The sequence below is a fragment of the Empidonax traillii genome, unplaced genomic scaffold (genome assembly GCF_003031625.1).
Source record: "Empidonax traillii isolate 1590-97213 ecotype Southwest subspecies unplaced genomic scaffold, ASM303162v1 scaffold53:size2875158, whole genome shotgun sequence".
In the NCBI taxonomy this organism is placed as follows: Eukaryota; Metazoa; Chordata; class Aves; order Passeriformes; family Tyrannidae; genus Empidonax; species Empidonax traillii.
Genome location: NW_020955246.1, coordinates 1,008,215 through 1,020,510, shown reverse-complemented (window position 1 = coordinate 1,020,510; position 12,296 = coordinate 1,008,215). Strand labels below are relative to the sequence as shown.

General features: G+C 33.1%; 1 protein-coding gene across 6 annotated transcripts in view; it reads right to left on the bottom strand.

Moving 5' to 3' along the window:
• CUNH15orf41 (chromosome unknown C15orf41 homolog) overlaps window positions 1-12,296 on the bottom strand; it is a 122,480-nt gene that overhangs the window by 41,894 nt on the left and 68,290 nt on the right. The window contains exon 12 of one of the 6 annotated variants that reach the window (XM_027879283.1): window positions 9,473-9,566. The exons of the other annotated variants lie outside the window; for them this stretch is intronic. Coding sequence (XP_027735084.1) covers window positions 9,563-9,566 — 4 coding nt within the window. The 3' untranslated portion in view covers window positions 9,473-9,562. Of the gene's footprint in view, window positions 1-9,472; window positions 9,567-12,296 lie in introns of those variants that run through there. 6 annotated transcript variants of the gene reach the window in all.

Genomic DNA, 12,296 nt, shown 5'->3' with positions numbered 1-12,296 from the left:
CATTAGTAATAATTTATTATTACTATATTATATACATATTATATCAATAATTTATTGTTACTATATTATATACATATTATATCAATAATAAACATTCTATGATTCAGTAATATTGTGTATGGCTGCTCCCTGGCAAAATGAAAACATTGTATAGGCAGCTTGCAGAGTGGAACAATTAAGGAAAACTTTTAGTAGTTATGTCCTGCATAGTGCCCACATTGTTCAAAAGTATTGTGTAAAGTCACATAAAAATCACAGTGAAAGAAAAGCCAAAATCATAATAGGTGACTAAGGATCTAAAGATTATTATTCTGACACTGATAAATACAAACATGTAAGTTATTTTTGTCATCTGGTTTGCCTTAATCAAGAGCTAAAAATTCATTTATAACGCTGTACACAAATGCCATGTTTATATCGGTATCATATGCAGCTTGCATGAAAAAGTATACATTAAAATGAAGAACAGCAATTCATGTAACAGTCAAAGACAACCAATAACAAAACCATGAAATTCCAGTTGTCAAACATAATTTACTATGTATATTTCTTCTCTTCTCTGTTAAAACAGTAATTATTAAAACTAAAGTGATACGAGTGAATGTTTATGACTTCTTATTAAAAACCCTGACTTAAAGCAGTGTTCGTTTAAGTTTTAGGTTAAAGAAAATCATGTAGAGATCTCTGTGCGATGGCCTAGTGACTTTATATCCTTTTGTCAAACCTCAGCAGTTTTATTTGTAGTGATACATGCCGGAGAAGGTTGGAGGTTAAAGTTGATAGGAGGGCCAAGAGGAAAGCCAACCAACTTCTTTCAGAAGATTACAACCTTTAACATATTAGGATCTGTCGGCAGTTACTGCTAACTTTTTAAGTCTATATTTGTGTACTCTTCTGTGAACCGATCCCCAAGCTCCAGACCAACAGGATTTCCAAAATTTTCCTTACATTATTCTCTCATAATTTTCAGTTTATTATTTTAGGTTTTTTGTATTATATTGATGTTTAGTGCTCATTGTAATTTTCAGAAGAACATTTAGAGATAGATAAAATACCTTTCTCATTTTCTTCAGCCTAATTTTCTCTCTCACTCTTAAAACTAAGAAAACTAGGAAATCTAACAGGAAAACTAACATTAAATGTAATGGCAGCCGTTTACTGGTATAAAGCTCTTCAGATTTCCCTTTCTCCCACTTATTTTGAACTCAATTTCTCTGGGACTTTGAAAAAAAAAGTAATACAGAAAAAACTAATGATAAATAAAATAACACAGAAACACTGAGGAGTTGAGGTAAGAAGGGATCTTTAGAGATTGTCTAGTCCTGCTAGACAGGGTGAACTACAGATCGTTGCTCAGGGCTTTGCCCAGTTGGGTTTTGAATACGTACGAGGATGGAGACTGCACAACCTCTCCAGACAGACTGCTCCAGGATTTGAAAACTCTCACAATAAAAAAAGGTTTTTCTAATGTTTCAGTAGATTTTTCTGTATTTCAGTCTGTGTCCATAGACTCCTGTCCCCTCACTGGGTACCACTAAGAAGATCCTAGCTCCCATATTTTCACTCCTTTCCTTCAGGTATTTATGTACATTGGTAAGATCCCCCCTTGATTCTGCTCTTCTCCATGCTGAACAGCTGGAGGTCTCCCAGTCTCTCCTCATACTAAAAATAGTCCAATCCCTGTGTGGCCCTTGTTTGGATTTGCTGCAAGTTACTCTCAGTACAATCATGAATCTCATGCTCTATCTAATCACTTAATCCAAAGGACCAAATCATTACACAGATCAAAACTAGTACTGATGGCAGCTTTATTCTTACTTGCATCTAGGACAGCACAATTTTTTTCACTGACTTTAAACAGAACTAAACCTCTGCTGGACAGATTAGTAGACGCCCATGATGGCCCCATGATGTACAAATGCAATGATGATTCTTTTAGTTATTTGCATTTAGACAATAAACAACTTTTCTCATAATATATCTGAAACATTTAACTTGCAGATGTACGGAAACCAGTCTACAGTTACACATTATCGCAATCCTACAGCTTTGTATTTTAAAATAAGCAACTACTGCAGAAACTCTACGCGTAACACTATTGCTGCTGCATGAGACCAACACAACAGAAAAATCTATTACGCTTAACTTTTATATTTTATACAAAGGCAAATACACATCTAAATTAAATTTAATTTTTTTGTGTGTGTCAGACTTTTAAGTTTCTTCCACTTCTCCGCTCCTTCTCTGAAACCCCAGAGAACACTTGGCAAAGCAAATATTCTGCATTCCACATCTTATACCATTTAGCTGTTGCTATAACTTTAATTATGCAAAACTCAGTGGGCTCTAGTAAATTCTGAGTAGGTAACTAATACTCTAAAACAGAGAGTGTGAGCTACTGAAAACAACATTGTACACAAATTTCCTCATGTCACAGGAAAGACTTATGAAGCACAGTGTATTTCTCCTAGGTAGAACAACATCGCATGTTAAGAGCTTTTCTTCATCTTCTCTGCAACTAGCTAAAGTGTCTTAATATATTTTGTTCTTTAAAAACGTTTCAGTTCAGACACGTTCACTTGTCTATCGCAGCAAAATGAGGGACAGAACATTATAGAAGTACAAGAAATATATCAACAGCAAGGCCCAATTAGAAACTATGATTTTATTAATATGCACAAAAAGTATTATGTTAAGTAAAAAAGTATTATAAGATTTCAGCATTATGTTTAGATTTCATATTTTAGTTACATCTATGTAATTCATATATACCTAAACTCATATATACATATATGTATTCTGAGGTCAGATCTACATTATGATACAGATATCTTCTTGAGATTTGCACATGAAGGGGATTCTCCCATTGAGGCAATTCCATAGACCCAGCCTAAATTTGAGGTCTATGTAAGCCAAGGAGGGAGTAGAGGTTGAGTAGGCTAAGGGTTGTAGTGATATTACATCTTATTGGTCCTATGGTGATTAAATAATAAAAAAAATAAATCTACAAGTAAGGGTATTAATTCTCAGAGCTCCACATGATGATTTTACAGAGAAGGGGCAGAAAAACCAAGTACACAAAAGACAGTACAGTATGCTTTCACAACTGGGAAAGTCTCCTCTGTAATAGTGAGAATGCAGACCATTCTCCCTGAACTTGTACCCCTGGACATTTTGCAGAGAAGCATGATTTGAGTGGTAGTTTGACATGATTAGTGTTTTTCCTAGAATCCTATTCTTTATCTTCTTAACACAAGCCAAAAACATCTGGAACTTTATGTTGTTTTTATAGTGTTTTATGCCAAAGCACAGACAGTACTTCTGGATTCTCTTTCTCTTCCATGACATGCTATAAATGGTGATACGAAAATGAGAATTATGAGAAGATCTGTTCTTAGGTTTATACTTTTGTTACAGGAATAGAGATTTTTCCTAACAGAGCATATTCATATGTCTCTATATATAGTGTCTTTTACCCTGAGTTTTAAAAATACAAGTATGACCTTGCAATATTTTTATGCAATATAAAGCTTTTACAGATAGTGAATGTCAAATATAGAAGCAACAAGTAATTTGCTTGAGAATACAAAAGGGATCAGTGATGGATCAGATTCAGAGCTACACTTACAGCTATTATCACTTACCCTGTCCATTGTCCAGAGGCAAATGCCTTACAGTCAGTTACTAAGAAATGTTATGCCTAACAGTGTAACTGAAGACCATTATTCTATCCTGGCCATCTTACTATTTGCATCATGGAAGCCTCAGCTTGTACTGAGGCTATATGTGCTAATTTTTAGGCAATTACATAAGGAGCTAGTCTGCCCTACCAGAAGATTAAGCTTTCAGCTCTCCAATAATGAACATTTCTCTCTTGAATGTTGCATTTTAAAGTAGTGAAAGGATACAGAAAGTTTACTGTTTTTAATAAAGTATTATCATCAGTAAGGAGAGGTCTTAAGATATAGGAAGCATGATTTTTACCAATGGAAAAACCAAAAAATTCTGATTTTTAAGAAAAGAAAAATCACATGAAAAAGTAAAAATCACTGTGTCAAAACTAAAATACTGTATGGTAGTAAGTTTTACTCAGTGAGAACTCAGTGTGTTTACCAAAGCGTACAGAAGTCTCTACTGAAAATTCATCTCGGTTATAAAACCGCAACTACACAAAACTTTGGTAAGCAGAAAACAAATGACTAGTAGAAAGGGAAAGGAAGAAGACTTCACATTTGACTTTAGGTTCTACTGAACTTACAAAGCCAAGAGAAGTGATCAAACTAATGGTTCTGCAGGAGACCATAAATTTCAGATTACATAAATTTCAGAGTATCAGATAACAGAGCATATTCTACAGAAACATTATCACACTTAACAGCCCTACCACACCAGGAAGGGTGAATGGAACAAAAGATACACAACTGGTTGAAAATAGAAAGGAGTTTAATGACAGGTTGATGTGAGGCACTTCTTTCTCAAAAACAAGGACACTACACAGAAAGGTTGCCAAAGCTAACCATGAACGTCTGTTGCAGTTGGGGTAGTTCTGAGTCCTCAAGCCTCAGGAAGTCCAGCAATGAAATAAACAGTGGAGCATTTTTATGCATAACAATGCCAGATATTTGTACATTTTCAGCAATATCTTAGCTATCTTTCTCATATGGTCATTGGCCAGTGTATTTCACAGAAGCTATGCTATTAATTTGTGCTCCAGTTCAAGGCATGTGAGCAAGCAGAAAACAATCCCTTAGTTTTCTAAAAAGAAGAATCACCAACTCCAAGAACAGGGATGTTTTCCATTTCTATGATCAGTCAGTGACAAAGGGAACACTGTAACAATCCAAACTTAATTTACTAGAGGATATAGCAAGACCCTAAATATTGAAGTCACATTTTCATTATGAACAAGCTTTATAATGTACTTGGGCCAACAATTATAACGAAAAAACAGATAGAATTTTAACATTTGCTGAAAATGCACTTTGGTGAAGATGATCTATCTGTAAAAATCCTTGCTACACAAAGACAACTTGCATACAGATTCATTTGGTACTTGGCTACAACAAACCAATCAGTCACTGCAATTGATGTGTATGCACCACGATGAGAGAAAACAATATACAAAAATATCCTCAGGAAAGCACGAGGCTAAGCAAGAGTGCAAACTACTCTAAAAAGACAGCAGTCAATGTTGTTTATAAACCACTGCCGATCACATGCAACTTAAGTTGCTCCTACTTTGCCAGAAGTGGTATAACTCAATAATGCAGAACAAGTGCTTAAATAAACTTTTCAACACACCATACAACCAAGAACATTACTAGCAAATGTGATTTTTCATTCTGTGAGAAGAAAAAAGCAGAAATCAGAAATATACTTCAAAATGTATTTTCACAGTATATGACAGACAACTATGATGAGTAGGAACCTACAGACTCTATGAAACAGGCAACTGAACTTCTGCCAGTATGGCAGTTGTATTGTTCTGAGGGTAATCATGAGAACATAATTTTAAATTAAGAAGCTAAGTGTTCGCCTTGTATTTTTTTAAAAAACACCCTTGTTAAAAGCTAAAACTAAAACCCCTCAAATAGGTAAAATCACACAGTTTAGAAAACATGAAGTATCTCTAATATGCTATTCATAGCCTCTGTTTTAAAAGCTGAAGAACATGCATAAACACACACAAAATAAAGCTATAACTGCTGTGTAGTCTGCAGAGTATTTTCGGTTATTTTTCTGCATCCTTGGAAACATACATTACTCTCAATACAGTAGGATCTTATAATTTTATAACATTTTGGATTTCTTTGAAATGAAAAGTCCATTTTATTGTTTTTTAATTAAATCTATTTCCCCGAAAGGTCTTTAAAGGCTCTACAAACTACCTTGCATTTTATTATTGCTGACAGTTATCTAAACCACGCTTGAATGCCCTCTTTATCCTTTAGTGAACAATTGAAAGATCATATGCTAAAAAGACTTGTGCTTTCTCTTCTTCTAGCCCTATAATTAAGGCATTTTAATACATTTCTTCATAGTCATTAAGAGAGCACAATGTTAAAAATTAATGAAATGAGACAATTTTGAGTTTAACAACCATAAATACATACAACATAAATTTGTCTCAATTGTAGATATAAAAAAAAGCCTTCTTGAAATCACATGGTGAGATTACCGAATTGTCAAGATTTTGCCTTTGCCGTCTAAGAGTATTTGAATGATGTATGGTAGCCTGACAACACTACAGTATTTTTACGTATCATGCAAGAGAGGTAAACATTTCTGTCGAACCATCAAATTTCATTAGATTTTTGTTTACCTTACACAGATGCCTATAAAAAAACACGTGGTATTTCTAGGTGCTGATGAAATGGGAGAGGAAAGGGAAGATAGGAAGCAAGACAAAGGCATATGAAGGGAAAAATGATCATAAGTCAATTGCAAAAAACCTGACATGTAATGAAAAATATCACTATAATAAACACCCACTTACAGCAGTACTTTAATAATGCTTATAATAGAATAAACAGGATTTTTTTAATTTGGATTTTTTCTAAGAGAGATCACTATATTAATGTATCACATATTTTTGCAACAGACAGAGTAATAAGTGGGTTTCTTTTGTTACACAGTGAAAGGAATTCAGTGTTTCTAAGTACATCATCATCACTTCTATATACACCAATTAAATATATGGTGCAACTGTACTATAGTCGCATTATTACTATTTCCAAAAGGTATTACAAATGAGCAAATTATACAGCTTATCTTTTAAAACTAAGTTAAGTTTTTCAAAGTGTAAGTTCTTTATGCTTTCTCATCTAAATTCGAAAAGATGCAGTGCACAAGAAGGCAAGAAGAGATTTTTGTTTTCCTTAAGAAAGAAAAGACGGGGAGTGGGGGGAAAAAAGTTGCTCTCCAGAAGATTTTTTTAGGGTTGTCAGACTGTTATATTACAAACAACCTTATTAGTCCTTTATAATTACAATAGGTACCTCTGGACAAGATCGAGCAGACATGACAAATGCTTCTGACTTCTTTTTAAATCGAACCTGGAAGGTCATCGCTGAACAAACAGAATGCTATACAGTTGGGGCCATAAATTGTGAAAGCTAACAAAAAGGTAAGTTTTTTATATTAAAAATTAAAATTATTCTGTTCAGGCTATTCTGTATAAGATCAAGAAATAGGAGGATGAAGTAGATAAAGAAAGGATAAGTAGAAGGATAAGCAAATAAAGAAATCCTTACAAACTTTATTATCACATATCTTTTTTGGCAGCTGAACCTGTATTTTAGTATTAATGCAATGTCTTCAGTTGTTTTTTTTTAAAAATATGTTCTTGAAGATAATTCCCTAATGAGTATTTATCCATATTTGCAGTGTGGACAGTTGAAATAAAACCAGTCGGTCTCAAATCTATTATATTTGCTTGCTGCTGCTATCCTTATACCAAAGACGGTATACTACTGTGCATTTTTACCAACATTTTTATTTTGTTTTAGGATCATTTAACAGTACTGGTAGTTTTGGATTAAATTTAATTTGCATGGAGATAAACAGTAACTTAAGTGACTGGAACTGGAAACCGATTGATGGATTTGCTTTAAAATCTCATATTTCAGTTTGGAGAGGAAATGTAAGGATTAAATTAGAAAGCTGTAAACTCTTGATGAGACTTAGTGGTATAGAACAGAGGAAAATGAAACCTTCAGTTATTTTCCTTACAGTTAGGCTGAATGAAATTGTAAATCAACAAAAGATTTGGACAGCATTCAAATCAACAGCTTTACCTAATAAAAGTTCTAACAGAGCACTGAGAATACTATTGGAAACAAATATGAAATAAATACAAAATATGAATGACTTTAAAAAGAACCATATGAGAAGCAAAACAGTAAAATCACCAAAATTTGAGCAAAGGAAATTTGAAGTGATATGTATGATGGGCAATTAACTACCTATTTTGACAATTCTAAGTGGTCAAGTTTTTAAAGTATGACACAGAAACCTTAACCTATCTATATATGAGTGATAAATGAGGCATTTTGTGTCATTACATTCCCATAAATCATCTTCTTTAACTGCTGATGGCTTTTATCAGGTCTAACCTTTTCAAGCTTCTATCAGAGTGCTAACATTTTCAACTTTGACACATATGCAGTTTACAAATTCTGCAGCTGATTAACTCTGAACAGAAGCTCACTGCCATGATTGTCTTCTTCAAGTTGGGTTACAGTTTCAGTGTCTAAAAAACTCACAGGCATACTTCGAATGCCAGGAAATCTCACTTCATTTGTTTGGTTGTGTTGCAAAGGACGGAAAATATTTCTCCTTTTCAAACAAATAAATGAGAATAGACTTCCAAAACTATTCTTTTACAGAGAGCTTGAAATATATATAATTTTCATTATTTGAAAATAAATAATATTTTCCAAAGAAAGATATATAAATGGTGTGGTCAGTTTTACATGACTTTATAACTTAAACAAGCTTGGAATCAAATCAACTTGACTATACGAAAAATGTTGTGGTTAAATCTCTAAGGTAAGCAACAATAAAAAGTTGAAAAAATCCTAAATATTGCAGTGTCTTGTATATATGATGTTACCAAAGATTGCGATTATATACTGATCATGATCATGGGCCCTTAAATCACTTTGTGGGATCCCCCACTAAATTCCTCTCTGAACTATTTTGTAAATTTCAGAGACTATAAATCGCAAATGGTGAATTTCAAAGACTCAACTTCAGCATTTCAGCACTTAGAACATGAAATTAATTCAACCATGATATACTTGGAACACAATAAATAAAAAAGCAGAAAAGAAATTCAGGAAAAAATTTTTTTTGTAAGTGAGCCCAGAGATTTCAAACAACAGTTGCTTTTTGTAGGAATTAAAATTAAATAGCCTATTTTCTGGACACATTCAATTTTTGCTACAAATAGATGAAAAAACAGTTGATACAATCCTATCTAGGTGCCTGTTTTCTAAAACATTTTAACTTACTGTACTATTCTAACAATGAGAAGCCAGTCATATGGTAGCTCTTTCTGCCTTAATAGCATCAAGACATAGTAAGAATGGTAGCACAGCTGTAGTCTAAACACTCATATTTTAACTAGTTTTTAAACTTTAAAGTGTGCAGAATATAATCTGAGATTTATTTAATCTTTTGAAACAAGCAGGAAATCATTCAGTGAAACAAATTCATAAGATGTAATTGATCTAGACACTGAAACAAACCCCAGGTTTAAAGAGATACTGTCTTTAATAATATTAGTCAGACTGAAGAAAATTTCATGTTGGTTGTGTGACCACCGAAAGCCTGGTACTTCAGATGGTATTAGTTTTGATAAGAGCTAACTAGACATCAGACCTAAATAATGAAACATGAGGAGACAGTCTTGGAACATGTAAATAGGAATGTCCGCAGATGCTCTCATGCAGCTGACTGTCTCTTGTTGATAAACAATACATCTTAGAAAAACAGTGGATAAAAGAAAAATTTTTCAGCATCACAACTAAATGAGCCTCGTAGTGTCAATATTTAAGGCCTACCTGTAAAAATTAAAAGTTCTTTATTTCACTAATAATGCCACATCAGAGAAGTTGTGCTGTTACACTTTGACAATTCAGATTTAAATCTTGGAGTGTTTGTAAGTAGTCATGACAAAGGCACATTTATCATTTAAAACAAAAGGACATGATTTCTTGATGCTCATATCAAAGACTAGTTATGGATGAGAGCGTGCTAATCAAGTGATAAGAGAGGACACAGATGCTTACTATTTGGATTAGGAGAGGGAAATGAAGACCTCTTTCCTAAATATATACACGTTTATAACAGAAGTTTGATCTGTTCTCTAGCAGAAATGTTACAAATGCTAAGTAGAATAACTGCCAATTTACTTAAGGTCAGAGGAAGCCACATATAGTAAGAAAAATCAAACACTGACTTTGATCAATTCCAGTTAATTGCTTATGAATTTGTATACTCAAAAGAAATTTTAGCTTTCTCATATTACAACTCCCTAAGTAGTGAAAGAGAATAATTTAACCTTTTTTTTTGTAATTTGTTTCCTACTGCCTTAGTTCTAGGTTTAAATTATACTTCTGTCAAATTACCCTTATGTAACTTAAAATTGTATGAAATCAATGTAAATATTACTGAAAACAAAAATGTAGACAGTTTCAGTAGGATGCAATATTTCAAATAAATGTTGAACTTCAGAGCCAAATTTTATTGTAAGTTTTTGCACTTTTGATACTCAAGTAATCTTTGTTCAGTGACTTGCTTTAAGTATACCCAAACAGAATCAAACTAATTGTGCATGTTTAGCAAGAACTATTAAACATCAAGAACTCTGCTTACTTAGCATGAGAGTCACAATCACTCCCAGTGAGACAGCCAACACTTTGTTAAATTTGTAGATCCATATGTAGTGGCAAGGTCCAATGAGGCCCAGTGATACTTTCACAAAGTATTGTCAAATGATGATAAGATGCAAGTTCTTGAAATACGTCTTTCTCATTCTCCTTTAAGCAGGTAATTATAAAGCAAATCCCTCATATACTTTTCCATTACAATTCTGCAATGAGTAAGTAATTTTCTGATATCCTCAAGTAAGCATCCTGGTCACTCCAGTTCCGAACAGAGAAAGAAAAGCCCCTTTGCTAACTGGAGAACTATTCATCAAACATATTTCTTTATATCTTGCTGTAGTTATAAAACAAGTAAAGTACTAAACAATGAAAATAAATAAAAAAATTTAGTCCTCATCACGTAGTTTTCAAGAGTTTACAAGAAGGAAAATTTCATAATCTATACAAAACTATGTAATTGAACATAAACTGGTGACACCAAGGTGAAAAAAATACATTTGAATTAAAAATACTCTTAATGCAATATTTTTCTTATTGATAAAATAATTTTTACCTGACGAAAAACTCATTTGAAGAATGATATAATGTTCATTTGAACTGCAATGCTTAAAAAAATGCACCAACACCAACATTCATTTTGCTCTGCTACTCAAAAGCTCTAGTACAACACACCATAGTAAGATGACGCGCTAAATGCAATTTATCCAAATACTCTGAGAGCAACATTAATGCAAGACTGGTGACCTAGGAAAGCAGATTCATGTGCTCTGGAAACACAAATCCATATTGTACCATTGCTCAGAATAAACAGAATGTATGCATTTCAATATATAAATTTCAGTCTCATCTTTAATCAAAAGAAACTGTTCTCAGAGAGGCTGAACAGTAACTTGGTACTCCACTGTGATGTTGTATTTCTTTTTGCCTAAGCCAAGATTTCCTAGACACAAGGAATTTGTGCAACTATGTGGAAATGTGATTCCTGTCCATTAACTGTCCAGGGACTACTGAATCTACTGATTTTATACCTCAGATTTCTTGGATTGTGCACTAACGTCACCAGTCTCATGCTTTGAAGTGCTTTATTTACCGAGTCTTATCTGTAATCAGCTATTGACATTGTTTACTTTCTTTCCTTATATTAGTACATATAGTTTTGTATTCTATGTATAGTAATTTATCATTTAATATACTGAAGGCTGCTTAAGACAAACAAAATTCCTCTGTCTCTTGGAACTTTTTTGAAAAATTCACTGGGTGCCCAATATATATAATATTCAATAGCATGTGAGAATAATTTTTATGCAACTCTGATAGTTAGAAAGATAGATAACTCAATTATTAGATCATCCATCAAAATATTCAGATGTATAAGAGGCTACTAAAAAGATTGATGACTGAGAAAGTCCACTGATTCTCTAGCCATCATATTCACACATTTGGCTAGACAACATTTTTTGCTGCCTTCACAAGCAAGCTTCATTACCCATCACTCCACTGAAAAGAGTTTATTATGAGGCTGCCATCTTGGCAAGACTATTATTTAGATGATAAATGTTGGGGGAAAAAGTGGGTCTAGATTTTTTTTTTAACATGAGCTTTTTGACAGATAAAACAAACAGCATCTACATTTCTAATTAACTTAAATTTGGCGTATACAAATACAGGTCAGTAAAGCTATGATATGCTACTAGATTATCTTCTGTCTGCATCTTGCCCTTAATTTGCAAAATGTAAATTAACTAATTAGAAGAAAAGCAGCATTATTTGTGACAAAATGCTACTTCTACTTTTTTTGCTTTGTGACATTTATGATCAACTGTAGTCCTTCATTCTAACTTCTAATAGATGGATAATTATGTTCATACTAATTTATTAGGCCTTTAGCATTTTAACCCAAATGAA